Raw genomic sequence first — 19039 nt, 5'->3', positions numbered from 1 at the left:
TCAACTATTGAAAGATCAGGTTCTTGGTGTCTTTATGAGGAAGCTAGGGAACTCTTGAAAATCTTCACTCAGATCACAGTCAGCAAGATAGATAGGGTTAGCAATTCTGCTTCTCATAGTCTAGCTCACCTAGGTAAATCAGGTGGTAGTGGTATTTTATTTGGTGCAACTCCGATCTGCGCATCGGCTGCTGTTGCACAGGACTGTAATTTGTAACCATACTCTGTGTTGATCGCGGGCAAGTTATTAGACGCACTCTTTTCCTTCCAGGGCACTGAAGGGGACTGGAAGGTTTTTAATGAGGCAGGCTTGTTTTGCTTAATATAGTGTGGTTTACATTCAAAAAAATAGCCCAGCTATACCCATTTAGCGATTTTCCTAATTCATTGAAAAAAAACAAAATCTGGGCAGCACATACCCATATATACCCGTCTATAATTCACAGAGGCATAGCATATTAAGTTATTAACACAATTACATAAGAGGCAACAATTTAAGACATAGTTCTGTCCAAATATTACATAACCAACAAAAGCAAGTAGCATGTAGCAACAGAAAGTTCAGGACCTTGTTTTGTCCACAAATTACATATCAACAACAGAGCTACACCAAGTTCACAACAAAGTTTTGGTTCACAGCAAGCAATAGCAAGTTTACATAACCAACAAGACATGCCTGCGATCACTCTGAGTCATCTGAAGCATCAGAGAGCTTGTCATCATGTGGAGGTTGATTACCTTCTGATTCCGATGATGAAGAATTGGAAGAATCAGAAAGTACAGCGTCTTCTTGGACAGAATTAAGCAAAGAATGGATGCTCTTCTTCCTCTTCTTCCTAATGTGTGCATGTCTCTTTCGGTGGGCTTGTGATGTTGATGCTTCTGGTTATTGATTTTCAATATCAGGTTGTTCTTGTTCGACTTCAACAATGGCTTCAGGAACAATCCCAGTAATGGACTCGTTCTAGTCATCGTCCAGAGCATCCTCAATTATCTTCTCTATGGGATCTCTTCTCTTGTTCTCTCTCTTATCAATCATCCTTGAGTTGACTTTGACAAAGACAAGGTCTTTAAGCCTATCACAAGTAGCCTACTGCGCTTCTTTGTATGGACCTGTGTTTTGGGTGCAAATTTTAGTAACCAACAACAAGTATATAAGTTCATACATGGATAATCTGCAATAAAGAACATGTTGCTAGAGTACTAGGACAATAAATTACCCCTGCTGGTACTAATACCAAATGTACAATGCTACCACATGCAAATTTTAGCAAGGAGCTGAAAGATTTCTTACATGTTCAAATGCTGAAAAATTTCTCTCACGAGCGGATGAGCTGCATGTCAGACTAAGAATCTTTACCGCCAAATTGTTCAAGTTTGGTGAGCTTGTGTCATGATTCAGCCACCATGTTGCTACATTAAGGCATGCACAGATTATTAGTTGGACAAATAAAAACATGGCAAAGAGAGGAAGTCAGATCAAATCAACAAGCACTAACCTGGATCAAAGTTTTGGTTCTTCCTCTGTCTTGTGGCAATATCAGTTCCAAAAGACTCCTTCCCAGCTCGATATGTCTTGATTTCTTCAATCATCACATCTTGTTCGTCATCTTCCTCAATCATCGTCGTAAAGGCTGCTCTAAATTTTCCTTGTTTTTCAATCTGACCCTTGTTTGGATAGTAGTAGTAGGGGTTCAAACAGTAACCAGCCAAATGTAGAGGCTTCTTGAGCTTGTTGTCACAACGATTGTCGATGATATCCAAAACAGATCTGCAGTGGCTCTCGTCATTGTCGAACCTCAACAAAATTTCTTTTTTTTGCATCTAACATGCAACCATAGAAGAATCCCATTGCTGGCACATCACTATCCATTCTTCTCAACACATTGGCCATTGGCTCAAAGAAATCGACAGAAATATCAACACGTTTCCAAAAGGCTTCAGATTTCACCACTTTTTTAGCTTTGTCCCCTTTGCCCTTATTTAAGTAGCCCATCTCATGTAGCTCATCTGATCTGAATAGTTTTTGCAGCCCATTCTTGGTATCTTTCAAGCTTTTTAGATTGAGATAAGTTGTGCCAAACCCTGTAACACCCGAGCGCACGAGGTCTTTCTTAAGGACACTCCTCATCAAAGCCAACACCCTTATATGAGCATACAAGAACACAATCAATTGCCTTGCTTGGGTAATTGTTTTGTCAACCTCTGTAAGATTCCCTATGTCCTCCAACATGAGATCAATTGTGTGGGCTGCACATCCATTCCAAAAAATGGAGGGTCTCTTTGCTTTTAATAGATTTGCTGCAGCTATATTGACACTAGCATTGTCAGTCACCACTTGTATAACCTTTTCAGCCCATATATCTTCAATGCACTGATCAACAAGCACAAAAATGTATCTGCCATCTTTTTTGACAGCCGAGCAATCAACCGAGTTCAAAAATAAAGCACCGTGAGCACTATGAACAACTGGGTTCATTACTCCCCTGTGCTTTCTATCTTTCCACGCATCAGTCATGAGTCATGCTCTGTACATCCGGTAAGCTCCCATGTTTCCCTATGGCTCTTGAATGTATCCATCACCTTTTTCTTCCTTTTCTGCAAAAATGGCCCACTCATCTCATATGCACTAGGCCCTTGCAAATCTTTGCCAAAACGTCCTACAGCCTCAAGCATACAAGCAAAGCTAGGAAGTGTGACAACGTTGTGTGGGATGCTAGCTTCATAGAAGAATTGGCATATGTACTCACAAGCTCTATTCCTCTTCACCTCTCTTTCTTGTGTTGACAGTTTTGACTGAGTCTTTTCACTAAGGCTTTTCTTCTGGACAGATTCTTCTATAGTACTTGACCTGTAGAACTTATCAATAGATCCACTTTTGAGGCTACTAGTGTTGGGTTTTGACTTCAGCATCACAATAGCATTGCCATTATCTTCATCAGATTCTTCTCCCTCCGAGTGATCCAAGTTAACTTTACCTCTCACATTTTCCAATGCCTCTATTTTCTTCTCCTTTGCATCATTACTCATCAGGAGCAACATAGTCATCTCTTTCTTGACATCACTACCTTTGGGCAAGGTTTAACATTGAATCCTTTAATGCAAGCAAGGTGGAACTTTATCCTTGTAACACCGTCTATGTAACAACGCGCTGCCCTAGAGGCATTACAGATGCACACAGCCAAAAAAAGAATTGCACTAAAAGAAACAGTCCCGCTACTGAGATCTATTCTTTGAAGCAGCACAGTACTAACACCACCTAGACAGCACTAGAAGTGCAAGTTCTCCAAAAAATGACGCATCCAAGAAGAAAACAGCGCACAAGCGCCGTCGTCGTTCGATCATAGATCTTAGGTTTTCACCCTGAATAAAAGTCGTCGCTCCCAAAAACAATGTCTTGAAAAAGGTCATTGGCAGGTACAACCAATTAATGCCACACCTTGGATTTTCACCCTAGAAGGTAGGACTCTGAACTTCTCTTGTGCTATCGCCCCAACTTCCAAAGCCGCTGCTCAAAATCACAGATCCCCAAGCCAATTCATCATCGCTATGAAGCATGCCCGGTGATGGCAACAGCCAGCAGAGCTTCGCAGCGCTCCCTCTGGAACCAAATGGTCAGAAAAAACATGATTACATGCGACCGAATACCATCCGATCCATCAATCTCCGGCATAAACATGAATTGCTGCAGCTGATGTAAGTTATACCATATCTTGATGAACTTGACCTAGCTTTCGTCAGCTCCAAGTAAACACACATGTAAGTTCGATGTGACTCACCTGATCCATGAAAATAAAATAAAGCTTCCTTGAGAAACGCTGAAGTCGTGACTAAACAATTCGTGCATATTAGTATTTACACTCTGTTCTTTAGTACGAATGGTTTGTGGATCTCTGATGTCGTGTTATCATTGGTGGCACAACAAGAACCTGCAACCACACCAGGCGAGGGAGGCGCATGAGAATCCTTGGCTCCAAGAGTGGTGGATAAGCATCAAGATGGAGGTGAGAGTGGTGGAAGCAAGTCAAGCAAAGTCGAGCTGACAGAGGAGCAGAGGCGCGCATGGAGGCTAGCCGGTACAAGGTGCTGGAGAGAGCTTGGGCTCGTGCATCCCAGTCGCAACCTACTACGGAAACTGGCACATGCAGGGTCTTGGATCACTTTGCTTCAGAATATGCAAGCTAGAGAAGGTTTGTGGATTTTGTGTTCAGTAAAAAAAACATGATGCTCTCAAGTCTCAACTTAAATCTGAGTACATCAATATGAAATCCCACTTGATGCGCGCCTCCACGGAGTGCATGTTTGCCAACATTCGGTCCATGAAAAAGACTACTAACAAATTCTTGTACCCAGAAATTAAAAGTACGGATCAATTTATGAACATGATCTAAATTTATTTCAATATAACAAAGCATAATTGCAGCTAATCATCACCAAACGAGGTCCTGGTTTGCAATATTAGTTATTTTCAATATGAATCATGCATTTTGTTTTTTCCGTTTTCTCTGGTCACATCATTTTTCTCTGCACGAATTTATATTTCGTATTTACAGAGTATAGATTGTTAGATGGCACTACAAAATTTAACTAAAAATGCCATTAACTCTGTCGATGACATGTCAACTTTCCCCGCATGTATGTTTTACTTGTGCAATATTACTAGATGTCTTGAGAATACAAGACAACAATCTACAGTTCTACACTTACTGTGAGCAATTAGTATACAGAGATTTATTGTTAACAACAACACCAAAAAGATTATAAATTTATAAGATTACAAACTAAGGGCAAAACAACCCCGTTGTGTCATATTATTCAAGCAGAAGAAAACAGATTCACAAAATAGAGCACCAACTTCTCAGGTAGGCTGATATAATAGTAATACAAAATAAAATGTAAGCGGCTCGCAGGAACGCTGGGTAGCAAAATTGTAAACTCGAAGCTGGTGTCGGGTACAGTGGAACTTTTGTTGGGCACAATTCAGTAAGTGCGGGTGTTACCCATATGGGAGGAGGCCAGTTGGACCAAAGCTGAGGAGATACAAGTTCCTTTCTACTGTTATTTTCCAAGTCAAACACTCCAATATCACGACGGTTATTCTTGTGACCATAAAGATACATCTCATTATCATCTGTAAAGTAGACACAATTTGCCTTCAACTGTGGATATTCTTCAGCACGGAGACAAAGTGATTGACTAAGCCCAAGAACCAAGACATGATCATCCAAGCTAGTTATTTTCACGAGCTTTTCAGCTGCAGTGTCAACTTTAAATATATCGATCTTCCCAGTATGTTTTTCATAGGCTGCGTCGTCCACATTTCCACCATACCCATTTTCAGCTTCCAATCTCCAAACTTGCAGCAGATCACCACAAGGAGCCTGAACAATGTAAATATTTTCACAAATATACTCTTTTGCTATGTCCACAATTAACTTTTCTGTGACAATATGGCCTCTGAGATTAAAGGCAAAAATTTCTCCTTGTCCAGCCACAGCATATAAAAGATCATCCTTGTAGACACAGTCATGAAAATATCTATCTGGTGGCAGACAGGTCCACTTGCTATCCCCTAACCAAGCAAATGAAAGCTGTCCACGTGGACTGTGGATGAGCACCACGATATAACGTTTTGCAGATGTATCATAAAATACAAAAGCCTTGCGGTGGAGGTACCTCCGTAGTTCATCAAGAGCAAAGGTCCTAGGTGGGCGTGTGGCACGATTCCAGAAATTATACTTGTACACGGCACCCGTTTCATCGAGAATGGGTGCTACCGACTGGAGGGTGATCACGGATGGAAGAGCAATCTGTTCCATGGTAATAGGATTGAGAAGGTGCATCTCAGACCTATCATCGGCAGTAACCAACCAGCCATTTGAGGACCCAATCAGATATCTACTGCGGATAGGCAGCCCCGGGAGAGTTAACTTGTATGACCTCTTCTCCGCGAGGTTGTAGAGGCGCGCGTCGCTCTCACTGTCAGTTCCACAAGTGTAGAGCAGGCATGGCGTCTGGGACTGTTTGTACTGTCCAAGGTTGCATAGGCTGGTGTACGCGGAGCACCAGGAGGGGCAGACAGAGGCAGCACGTACAAGGTCGGGGATCTCCAGCTGGGTAAATATATCCATCAGTATGTCCTGTGGCAACTCTGGTAATGTAGCGTCCATGGGTGGTGGATCAATGCTGAATTTCTTGTGTAAAGTAGGACGGAGACACATCAACTTAGGTAAAGCTTGCACGAGTAGAGCGGACAGATTTCTCGGTTGTACAGATAGGTTCAGAAATTGCTTCGCCGTGGCTTTGCAGGAGACCTCCATTGGAGCAATCGCAGCAGATGACCAAAACGAGGGCTGCAACGGTGACGATGAGCTTTCTGAAGATGAGGCGTGTTGGCAGACGGTTGGAAAGCTGCAACGTTTGATAGATCGCAGGAAAGGCTGGTTTCTGTGGTACTTATAGGGTGGCCAAAGACCTCGGTCCTAATCTGATTCGGTGACAAACAGCAATTCGAATTCGAATCTGGTAAGAAAAGTGGCTCTTCAATAATCTGAATTTAATTGTATTCTGCAAGAATTCCGAGTTCCCCTCTGAAAGGGCTAAAGGGCAGAGCACTGACCGAGAAGGTGACACGAGGGGATGATTCTGCTCTGCGGCGATGAGCAGGTCCGATCTGGAGCCTTCGCGTTGCGGGCAAGACGCTGGTAGCGGCGGCGGCGCGAGCTGGGGGCGGGGGCGGCGGCGGCGGCGAGAGCTGGGAGCTGCGACTTGTGAAAACGGGCCTCACCGGGATGCCCAGGCCTGTATGTTCTGTTTTACCGTCAGAACTTTACTACTCCCTCCGTCCCAAAATAATGTAAAGCGCCGGATTAGTCAAAAGTGAACGTTTTTTTTAGGTTTATACACAAAAATATGAACATTTACAATACTAAACCAGCATCAATAGATTCAACATCAAGTATATTTTTTAATATATCCATTCAATATTGTAGATGTAAATATATTTTCCTAAATATTTGGTCAAAGTTTGTAATATTTGACTTTTGACCAATACTTAGACGCCTTACATTTTGGAACGGAGGAAGTATATTAGAGCATCTCCAGCCGTGTCCTCCAAAGCGTCCCCAAACGTTCCCGGATCGAGCGTTTGGGGGCACATTTCGTTCGTGCCGTGTTTGAGGGATGTCGCTTCCCAGCCGCGTCCCTCCAAAAACGCACCCCAAATAAATAAAAGTGCACAAAAATAAAAGTTTTCATCCAAAGTTGATTGTATATTACAAGTTCAAATGAAAACGGCTAGATTTCATCTAAACCTTAGCCTACTTGCCGCCCGGCGGTGCGTTCGACGGCCCCACGCCCCCACCTCATCGTCGCCTCCCCTCCGCCGCCTCATCATGCGTAGGGCGGTGACCAGAAGCCGCTGCTCCAGCAGCGCGTCGTCGCCTGCCCTCCCCTGTTGCGCCGCCTGGAGGGAGAGCTCGACGACGCGGTGAATCTGCGCGTCTTCGCGGGCACGGGCGTCGTCATGGAGCTTCTTCTCCGACTCGAAGGACTCGACGAGCGCTCGTTGCTGATCCGCCGCCTCGTCCGGGTGCGGCCCATCGTCGTCGGACCACTCGAAGTCGTCGTCATCATCGTCGTCCTCCTCCTCCTCCATTTGCCCCGCCAACGCATCCGCCCGCGCTCCCCAGGCTGCCTCCGTTGCCGCCAGCGCCGCCTCCCGCTGCTGACGCTCGTCCGCCGCCTGCCGCTGCTGACGCTCCACCGCCTCCCATCGCCGCTGCTCCATCGCCCCCCCGCCATTCACGGTACTGGAAATCTCTCTCCATGTGCAGGCGCTGCCGCACTGCACGCCACCACTCGCCCATCTCCTCTGCCCGGCGCCGCCACGCCTCTTCCGCCGTGGCGGCGTCGAACGCCGCTATGGTGTCCGCCAGCGCCGCCTCCTCCCACGCCTCGTTCTCCGCAGATTCCGAGTCGATGTCGAACTGCGGTGCTTCGGGTGGTGGAGGTGGTGGTGGAGACGGCGGTGGAGGGAACTGGCCGGCGCCGGGGCGGTTCATCATTATGCAGGGATGTGCTTGCGGCGGAGAAAGGGGTGTCGGCGGCTGTGGTGGCTGCCATTGAGCCGGGTGGGGGGGATTTTATAGATGCCGGCGTCGCTAGAAAGGCGGGAAGATAGCGCGGAAAGAGGCCAGAAGCGGCGGGAAGAAAGCGCGGAAACGCGCGATGGCGTATGAACCCCGACAACGTGTGGAGGCTGCGCAGCACCGACGAGACGTCTCACCTGCCCCTCCGTCGCCATTAAGGCAAAGCTGCGACGCTTCGTTCGTGTGTCAATGCGCGCCAATAACTTCCGTCGCGAGGTAGGCGACAGTTAGGTTTAAACTTGAATGTGCCACTGACGCGTCAGGCCTACGCCTCCTCGCCTCGCTTTTCGTTGTGTTTGGCGTGCCCAGAGCATCCCCTATGTAGCGCGAACGGCTCGGGGCGCCGGACGCCGTATTGGGATGCGTCGGACAAAAAGAGGCTTTGGGGCACGCGGCTGGAAATATTTTTTCGTCCGGCGCGCCCAAATCCCTTTGGGGGACGCGGCTGGAGATGCCCTAAGGCGGCGAGCACCCTTTTGACGTCGCGCGCGGGCCGAAAATTAATGCGCTGGGAATCAGCTCCAACGGGGCGACGCATACTAACCGGGCCGTTCGCAGCGACGCAAATCTGGCCCAAATATGCGTCTCGAATGCGTCTCTACGGACGCAAGTGTCCGCTCGCGTCTGGAGAACGTTTCGTCGGGCCCGCCTGGTAGTGACCCAGGCTCGATGCGTCTTCTCAGCCGCGCCAGTACTGGCGTCGAGGCATCGCTTCGGCAGTCCGCAACCACGTAATGGTGATTCCTCGCGTGGCGCTCGGCTGTCGCCTACCTCTGTGCACGAAGTAATGGCGATGCCACGCGTGCCATGGCCGTCGCCTGCCTCCGTCCTATATAAACAGGGGCGCGCGCATCTTATCTCCTCACACACTAAACCCTAGCCGCCGCACAACCTCCACTGTAGCGCCGCCGCCGCTCAACCTCCACCTTTGCCACCATGAGCAGCGCCGGCCGCGGCCAGCTGTCGCGCCTCCACCTCTCCCGGCCTCGAGCTCCGACGAGGAGTTCGAAGACGACGACAGCACTGATGACCTCCTCGACCTGTCCAGGAACGCAAAGTTCCTGGCTGACGCGGAGAAGGAAGCAGAGGAGGAGCGGGCGGCCCACGTGGCGTTCGACGCCGAGATGAAACGCCGTAGGGTGGCGACCGCCGTAGAGGACAACTCCTCCGACATCTCATGGTCTTCTGATGACCCTGATGCACCTACCCCAGGGAGAAGGCGGCGGAGTAGAGGGCATTAGTCGACTCCTTTGAGACGCTCAAGAAGGCCGAGGATGCCGCAAACGAGACGATGCGGCGGTGCCTGCTAGAGGACGCGGCGGTGCACCGAGCTCTAGCGGCCGCACGGCTGACGCGGAGAAGCAGACGAGGGAGAGACGCAACGACGGGGCCAGGCCGTCAGGCAGCAAGTAGTCTAGGCTTCTACCAATTGTAGTTTGTATAGTTTGTAGTATATCATGCTTTTTAAATATTTTGCAAAACAAAAAATGGTTCGCCCCGCTGGGAGCACACTCAGACGGCGCAGAATATGTACGTGGTGCGACGCAAACGGACGCGCGCGACCACTTTTGGGCGTCCGATATGCGTCGCCCCGTTGGAGATGCCCTTAGGACATATCCAGAGGGTCAGACACAAACGAACGCGTCTGCGACTTGGGGTCAGTGGCCCGAAGCATAGAGACTAGGTTGTCCATCGAGGCGCAAACACGACTCAAATTTACGCCTCAGATTCGTATTGGAGGATGCTGCGTGATCGTGTTGAGTGCTCGCTTCTCCCACGGGTTCGTCTGGCAGCGGGCGCGAGGCCTGTTGCGAGCGCATCACTTTGGTGGCCGTGGCTTCGGTGGTCTTTGCTTCCGTGTCTCCTCCGCAACCTTCGCCAAATGGCACGGCTTCATCTTCTGCACGCGCACCAGGCCTGTTGGGCGGCGGTTAACCTTCTACGCCATCATCAATGGCTTCATGTCCCGCGCTCGCCCAGCCTTTAAAAGGCGATTGGCATTGACCCTGCCATCGCCCACACCACCGACACCTCCACTCCCACCCTCACCACCGCGTACCGCCGCATCACCGTGGGGAAGAAGAAGAACGACTTGAAGATGTCTCGCAGCAGCGTGAAGAAGGAGGCGCAGACGAACTGGGTGCCGCTCACCGTCGAGACGGCGCGGCTACTGCACGACAATTGGATGCCCTACAACTGGCGGGACATGCACCTGCCTGGTGGCGGCTGGGGCCTCAGCAGCCATCGGGTGCCTGTCCCGCCAGTGCCTCCACGTGATCCGGAGCAGACCATGGAGATCCAGCATATGCGGTCTTACCTGTCGGTGGACCTCCGCGCCGACCCCGCCTACGCCATCGACTCTAATCGATGGCTCAACTGGCGCGGGACCGAGGCGGATCCGAGGAGGAAGACTGTGTTCCTCGGCGACATGGACTACACGTTCGGTCCACCTTCGCCACCTGCACACCCTGTTGCGCCTCGTCGAGCACGACAGCCGCCCCCACTTACGCCTCCACAGGACGACTCCGCGCTGGACTTGTACAATGAGCAGGCCAAGGACGACAGCAAAGACTTCGTCAGCTGCGTCTTCCACGACTGGCAGACGACCGTGGAGGAGGGCCGGGAGTTCCAGGTGCCAGCGATGATGACCGACAAAGAGATCGAGAGGCTCGTCATCCTCGTGTCGGAGGTGGCGCAGGCGCTTCCGCGGTTGCTCCGATACGCCACCGACATCATGCCCCCAGGCCTCATTATCTTTCTTTTTCTTGATTTCATTTCTCCTTTACCCGTGCAGCTATGATTGAGCTTTTTTCTCCATTCCTCGGGTCCATCCACCCTCATCGGCCGTTGGCCTCTCTCCAACAGGACAATATATAAATTGACCGCCTAAAAAACTTTGCGTCGGTTAAAATGGTCGTCGACCGCACAACCGTTTGCATCTGGGATGGCCCGAGCAGCCTAGATTTTGCATTCAAGAGAAACATAATTTACATAGGGAATAAATGAAAATAAAAAAATAAAAATAAAAGCCGCATGTAGCGCCTGCTAGCCTAGGCTATCCTCGTTCTTGTCGTCGATCACGACAAATTCCGGTATTGTCCACGACCAGTTGGCAGCTGGTGGAATGTACGCTGGTTCTGCCGGTGGTGGAGGTGGAGCGGGCGGCATATTAAAAAGTAAGGGATGCCACATATGAGGTAATGAGTTTGTAAACAACGAAACAACTTGTTTTGCCTGTATTTTGAGAGTTGCTCTCGTTTCTTTAACATCCATTTTATACTATCTTTACTATTAAATTGCAATAGGTTTTTTTTTTTTTTTTTTTGAGGAAAATTAAATTGCAATAGGTGACTGGCTGGTGTCACAAACAGATCAAAGCCCAATATTTTGTATCAATCAAGGCCCATATCGGAAACTATCATCGTTCCGGAAAGAACTCATGTACGCTTAGCTTAAGTCTCTGATCAGACTAGATCATAAAATCCAAAACAGTCATCGATCGCTTATAAAAATGCCGACAGGCCTTGCCTCCCTCGCACAATACGCCATACGGCCGTGTTGCCGGCCAGCGTTGTTCCGCTATGGTCATCTTCTACTAACACGAGACTTCCACGCCGTAAACATTGGGCCTTTTTCAACGCGCTGACGCGAGACTTCCTGTAGCAGTGATACAGGACAGAGGCATGGCGATGGAGGTGTGTCTAGACGGTGGAGATAGGTGGGTGGCGTCTCCAGTGGCTGGCGGCAGCATGCGGCTGTTGTGGCCGAAATACGGCCGATCTTCGCCGTAAATCTCAACTGACTTCATATCGATCTGAACGAAATAGGCAGCGTCCGTACCAAATGACCTGTGGTGGAGCTCGTTGCTGCCTCTTTTCGCGGTGGCCGTCGCCTCCGTCTCCGCGTATAGCCGGCTGGCTAGCTTCGGTCGCGGCAGAGACCAGGCCCTAACAGAGATGGCAGGGCCACGCCGTCCCCGGCCGACTTCCGATCTGAACAAGGGCGCGCAAGGAGTATACCTGGCCGACGCGCTCGAACCGCCCGACCTGGACGCGGGGACCGCGCCATAGCTGGCTTTCATCTCACATGCAATCGCGTTGAAGGAAAAGAAGTTCCCGGCGCTCGTAGTCCTGTGTCGGCCCCACCGTTCAGGTCACCAACACGGAGTTGAGGGGGGCGGGAGGAGCGCGGTCCGCATGGAGTCCTCCATCCGCCTAACAGCCTGAGGCCGAGCACGCGACGTGCGCCCAGCCTGGTCCAGTGACGCACTGTGGCAGCATGCAGCCGTCGTCTGCCCGCAACGGTTACCATTCCCTTCTTCGATCTCACGTTGAGCAGTGCCACCGCCCACTAGAGGCGTACGGTATGAGAGGCAGGTAGTATTGTAGTAAGAGCATCCCCACTCGTTGGCGCTCCCCACGCCCAAATCTGGCGAAATTTTCGTCCGGATTGGATGAAGATTTGGCGTGGGGAGCGCCGAAGTTCCAGCCGTCCCCCCGGCAGGAAACCCCCAACCTCGACCATTTGACATATTTCAAACAAATTCAACATAAAATTTAACAAGTTCGGCAAACAAGAGTACGAAAATTGCTGAAACAAATTCGGCGATAACAGTACAATGTTTAACAAGTGCTAAAACAAATGAAGCACACAAATTTCACAATTTTTCAAACAAATTAAGACAGACTAGTTGGCGTCGGCGTTGGCGTTGCCTCGGAGCCTCCATATGTGCTCCACCGGATCATCTTGCAACGAGCTCGATGCATTGTAGAGTCTCGAATCTCCCGGCGCATAGCAAAGAAGGTGGCCCATGATGGAGGCACTCGGTGATTCGTGCTGTGCAAGAGGACCCTCTCTCTCATATGGTGCTTCTTGCTCAGCCAGAGGAACCGGATGCTTTCGCTCATCTTCAATAATCATATTGTGTAGGCACACACAGCAGTTCATCACCTCCCACATCTGATCTTTGGACCAAGTCATAGCGGGGAACCGGACGACGAACAAATCTCTGCCGGAGGACACCAAATGCTCGCTCGACGTCTTTTCGGCAAGCTTCTTGTTTCTTGACAAACTCGCAAAGTTTGGGGGTGGCAGGGTTGGAGATAGTCTTCACAAATGTTGCCCACTTTGGATAGATACCGTCTCGCAAGGTAGTATCCTTTGTTGTAGTGCCGACCATTGATCACATAGTCCACCGGAGGAGCATGACCCTCAACAAGCTTGGAAAAGACCGGGAGCAGTTTAGGACGTTGATGTCATTGTTGGATCCAGTGCATACCAAAGAAAGAGTGCCAAATCCAAAGATCATGGGTAGCCACCGCTTCAAGTATCACAAGTGCAGCCTTTTTTGTGACCCTTGTACATTCCCCGCCACGCAAACGGACAGTTCTTCCATTGCCAATGCATGCAGTCAATGCTTCCAAGCATCCCCGGAAAACCCCTAGCTTCATTTGTTGCAAGGATCCTCCGAGTGTCTTAAACAGTGGGTGATCTCAAGTAATAGTCCCCGAACACCGCTATGACGGCCCCGCGGAACCGGTAGAAACAATCAAGGGCGGTGGACTCCGCCATCCGAAGATAGTCATCCGCAGTATCACCGGGAGCTCCATACGCCGACATCCTCATAGCCACCGTGCACTTCTGCAGGTGACGAAAATCCAACCAAACCAAGTGCAATCCGCCTTGCATCCGAAGTAGGGATCAAAGTGGCGGATGGCATACACAATTTGCAGAAATAGCTTCGCTCATCCTGAAACGACGCCGGAAAACACTCTCACCGTGCAATGGATTGTCGGCGAAGTAGTCGGCGTACAACATGCAGTAGCCCTCCATTCGCTGTCTCGGCTTGCACTTCCGGCGACCTCGTGCCGACCCACCACGTCGACGAGTTGCCAGTCCGGCGTACATGCTTGCCAAGCAACCAAGGATCATCATGTGCTCGTCGTCTTGGGCGGCTGCTGCCATCTCTTCTTGCATAATCTCGACGAACATCTGCTCCTCCTCTTCGTCCGAGTCCATGGCCGGCGAGGCAAATGAACGAACACCTGACGGGCGTGGTCGAGGCAACCCGAGCCGCGAGCGACGACGAGCAAGCAGGCCGGAAAACAGGCCGGCGGAAGAGCAACCGAGATAGGCCGTCGTCGAAAGACGGCGGAATATAGGCAGGTGGGGAAGGAGGGGCGGCGGAATCCGGGCAACAAGCCGGCGGGGTGGTGCCGGCGGCGAGAGAGATACGAGGGGTGGGGGAGATTTTGAGCGACGTGGCGGTGGGGTTCGTGCGTCGAGTCACCGACAGATCGGGCCCTTCCCCGCTTTTCACTCGTCCGGAGTCCCCGAGCGCTCCCCGGGGGGCCGGGGGTGGCGTGGGCTCGCCGGATGGATGAAGGGCCAAATCCGGGCGAAAACGAGGAACCGGGGGCGCGACTGAGCCAAATTTCACCGTCCGGATGGAAAAAACGCTCGCCGGGGACCTCGACGGGGGCACGAGTGGAGATGCTCTAACTGGTTATAAGGTTTACTCATCAAAAACTAGGTGGGTCACAGTGTCAGGTCACGACTGACTGCTGCACTTCAAAGATCCTTTTGGTTGATATACAACAAGCTTGTGAATATGGATGGTTGGGGTTCTGCAAACATTACCTTAAACGATTCATATAATTTTAGCTTTGAGTCGTGGGAAAGAGAATTTTTTAACAGAGAGAAAGAGAAATTTGAATCTAGGAAACACGCTGAACATTCATATCAACTAGGAGTAGCCTTCTTTTTGTAGAAGAAGTAGTTGACACTAAATACAGATAAATTGATGATGTTCAACTTAAATACAATCCAATATTGCTATTTCACTATTTAAGATTCAGGAATAATTTAATATAAATATAAACTATGTAAATTTTTAATAATTTCAATTATTGTTGATTTAATTTGCACCCCAATTTTGTTTTCGTATTGTATATTTATCTGTTGTCCGTAGCAACGCACGGGTATTGTGCTAGTATAACGTAAACCCTCAAACAAAGGCATCATTCGTTATAACAGAGTTCGGCAAAGTCCAATTCCATATTTGGATTTCAAAGTTTAACCTGGGTATGTAATATATATTCATGTACTGCTTTTATTACTACAATCATCATTACTTTTTAACATAAGTTCTTACCAATATTTTTTTTGTCATATTTATAGATGGTATAATCTTTATGCCTCATTTTTCTAGGAGTTTTGAAACATAAATGGCCTAGCTTTGATATAGCTTCGGTGTAGCTTTCTCAATGCCTACAAATTGTTGCCGCTAAGTCACATAGTCCGCTATTGTAAACTTTGGCTTTTGTAAATCCGGTTATCAGATTTGACACCCGAAAAGTTTCCCGAAATAATCAAAACCACAGTTCACACTCCTGAAAATTAAGGTTCGGGTGTGCCCATTTTACCCAAATAGGGTGTTGCGGGCTGCTCCGGTACTTCTCACCTGCGAGAAAGCTGCCAGAGGTGAGCGGGTGGCTAGACCTGCCAGCTGCATGTGGATCCCAAAGAGGGTGTCATCAGCGCCTGGAGTGCTACACCACATCGGAGAGCTGGGCACAACGAGCACCATGAAGAGCAAGGGGCATCTAGCACAGCGGTCTGCGTGGGGTAGGGAGAGGAGGGGAGGTCAGTGGTGTAGAGCGTGGCGGTGGCCTGTAGAATCACGACATGCGCTGATGTATGGCGGCGCTAGCGGGATCTCCAATAGTCAGCAGTGTGGCATAAGTGTGGAGCAAGCAGGGTGCTTGTGGGGATGGCCTGCTCGGTGAGACGGGAGTGTTAGGGTCATGTAGTTAGCTTTTTTTAGATGAACCTTTAGGTTGAAAGTGGGGATCCCATTTCTAGGATGCTAAATCGAGCGGTTGTCCGGATATATCGGGCTAGTCAGATGCTTGGCCTATGGCATCTCCAACGCGGCGACCCAAACGGACGCGCTCACTACAAGAAAAAAGACATGTAGAGACGTCTAACTTAAAGGCTAGAGACGGTATATTTCATCTCTACGTGGTTGTAAACACGCTAGTGTAAAACGTCATAAAAGCGTCTTCTTATGCACCGTCTCGAATACCTTAAAGACGCATGAGTCAGCGTCTCAAAAATAAAGTGAGATGTTTTCAAAAGCGTGTTTATCATGATAGAGACACTTTATAGAGAGGCCCAACATACGTCTCTACCAACATTGAGTTGGGTTATTGTATCCTTGAATGAATTTTTATGTGTATTATACATAAATCAATTCATTCTTCGGATCCTTGCAAAATTTGGAGCAATACACATCATATGATGGAAATCAAATACAGACACCACAAACCAAAAAAAAAAGCATCGCAAAGTGCGATGCAAACAACATCAATTATATTATCTGATGGTAACTGTAGTACTTTACAAGTGAAAAGTATATCCGTACAAATATTGGGATACATTACTAAACAAGTCCCTATTATTTCCGTATGTAGTTTCCTAACTATTGTGAATTTCTCTACTAGATTCAATGCTCCTCCGGTTCTCTTCTGCAGATTTTGTTTCCTCTCCATGATGTGCGGCTTGAAAAATCTTCGAGTAATACCTGCAGAGGAACAACTACATGACAAAAAAAACAGTTGGTAAAATATTAACAATTTGACATCAGTAATATCTGAGAAATATCTTGCGAAGCTGCAAAAAGAATCCAATAGTTACCGTGTGCGATTGATGACACATACACTTGTATTAGATGAGTTCAGCAAATCTGACACTGTTCGTAGACAAATAAACCATGTCCTAGATCGAGAAAGTTTAGCACATTTAAATAATCCAAAACTAGAAGTTACTTTCTGCTAGTCCATGTAGATTGATGACCTCCGCTGTGAATAGCACCTCCAAGGTTTGGATTGCTTATTATCTTCAGTATGAAAACTGCAACGATATCCATTACATGTATCTAGATAGTAGGATCAAAAACATAATAATTCTCTAATATGTAGCATACAAAGAAAGGTTTGTGAAATCTTAAAGGGGGGGAGGCGGAATAGATACCTAATTGCACAGAGGAATGAGGAGTCTGGCGCCAGGCGCCTGGTGATCGATCTCAGCCGGGAGTATAGTAGCGATGAACAGTTAATCTAATACTACTAGTACAGCGGCAAGGATCTCGCCAAATATATTCAACATTGACCCATCAGTTGGATGGATAGATCCTGATAATCTTACTCCATCACATGGGTCTTAGAGCATCTCCAGCCGCGTCCCCAAACCGTCCCCCAAATCGCGCCGGATTGAGCGTTTGGGGGACGTGTTTTGTTCGTGCCGCGTTTGGGGGACGTCGCTCCCCAGCCGCGTCCCCCAAACGCCGCCCCCAAACATTTAAAATAATTTTTTTAACACATAAACCATTTATATCAAATGTAGCATATGAAAAAAAATGTTTTCGAGGATTGTTTTCAAATTAAATTACAACAAACAATAAAACAAGTAATCAAATATAATAAAAAGGGCTAGATGATACATCAAGGTGCCACGGTATTTCCTTTGATCCTCCACAAATGCTCAACGAGATCAGCTTGAAGTTGCTCATGCACATTGCTGTCACGGATCTCTCCGTGCATGGCGAGAAAATCAGCAAAATCTGCAGGCAACTCATGATCAACCTCCGCGAGAGGGCCTTGACACTCATAGGGACCAACATGTGACCTAACATGATTCTTGCGGTCATCCTCGATGATCATGTTGTGCATGATCACACAAGCCTGCATCACCTCCCACATTTGGTCGTGAGACCAGCTTAGAGCAGGGTACCGTACAATGGCAAATTGTGCTTGAAGCACACCAAATGCCCGCTCGACATCCTTCCTGCAAGCCTCCTGTCGTGTAGCAAAGTGAGAATTCTTCGGACCTGATGGATTCGAGTTTGTTTTGACAAAAGTGGCCCATTTTGGATATATACCATCGGCTAGATAATAGCCTTTGGTATATTGGTGGCCATTGATCTCATAGTTGCATGGTGGAGCATGCCCTTCCACTAGTCTCGCCGAACACCGGAGACCGCCGCAACACGTTGATGTCATTGTGTGATCCCGCCATGCCAAAGAAAGAATGCCAAATCCACGAGTCATAATCTGCCACAGCCTTCAAGCACCACACCGCAATATCCATGACGCCCTTTGTATATACCTTGCCAAGCAAACAGCCAGTTCTTCCATGCCCGAGTGCATGCAATCGATGCTTCCAAGCATTCCAGGAAATCCTCCGGCAGCATTTTGTGCCATGATCCTTGCGTCTCTTCCTCGCTTGGCCCTCTCAAGTAGTATTTGCCAAACTTTCCCACCACAGCTCGGCAAAAACTTGTACATGCACTCAATGGCAGTAGACTCACTCATGCGAAGGTAGTCGTCCCGTGTATCGGCGAGTGCTCCGTATGCAAGCATCCTCATGGCGGCGGTGCACTTCGAATGGATGAGAACCCGAGAACGCCTACAACGTCGACCTTGAGCTTGAAGTAGGGGTCGAACTCTCGAACGCCGTGGAGGATATTCATGAACAGGCCCTTGCTCATCCCGTACCGGCGCCGAAAATTGTCGGCATGTGTTGCCCCGTCGGCGAAGTAGTCGTTGTGCAGCATGGCATGCCCCTCCATCCTCTCGCCGGGGCTTCGACTTCCTTCTTCCCGGCCTTGATCCTCCGCGGCGCGGCCTCTTCCTCTTCTCCGCCTCGGCGTCAAGCATGTCCTCGGAGGGACGCGATGATCAGCAAATGCTCCCGCAGGTCGTCGTCGAACGCTTGCTCGTCCTCCGGCCAGCGAGGGCAACCATCTCATCGTCGCTGTCCATGGCTAAAGCAAAATCAATGGTTAAAATTGCGCCGAGGCAGACGACGCAACAAATAGCGACCAATCGC

The 19039-nt window shown here is 48.8% G+C and overlaps 1 protein-coding gene and 1 long non-coding RNA gene across 2 annotated transcripts; both read right to left on the bottom strand.

Annotated features, from left to right (window-relative positions):
- Positions 1-479: 479 nt before the first annotated feature.
- Positions 480-3593, bottom strand: LOC124678512. The gene is made up of 3 exons (XR_006994522.1): positions 1499-3593; positions 1294-1412; positions 480-1112 (listed from the first exon to the last, which is right to left on the bottom strand). It is a non-coding gene; the product is annotated as an uncharacterized LOC124678512 (long non-coding RNA).
- Positions 3594-4819: 1226 nt separating this feature from the next.
- On the bottom strand, positions 4820-6734 carry LOC124678511 (probable F-box protein At4g22165). The gene is made up of 2 exons (XM_047214384.1): positions 6619-6734; positions 4820-6521 (listed from the first exon to the last, which is right to left on the bottom strand). The coding sequence occupies exon 2, from the start codon at positions 6317-6319 to the stop codon at positions 4835-4837; it is 1485 nt and encodes a 494-aa protein (XP_047070340.1). The 5' UTR covers positions 6320-6521; positions 6619-6734; the 3' UTR covers positions 4820-4834.
- Between the last annotated feature and the right edge of the window lie 12305 nt (positions 6735-19039).

The sequence above is a fragment of the Lolium rigidum genome, chromosome 7 (genome assembly GCF_022539505.1).
Source record: "Lolium rigidum isolate FL_2022 chromosome 7, APGP_CSIRO_Lrig_0.1, whole genome shotgun sequence".
In the NCBI taxonomy this organism is placed as follows: Eukaryota; Viridiplantae; Streptophyta; class Magnoliopsida; order Poales; family Poaceae; genus Lolium; species Lolium rigidum.
Note: the sequence above shows the minus strand (reverse complement) of the source record. Positions and strands in the feature narration are given on the sequence as shown.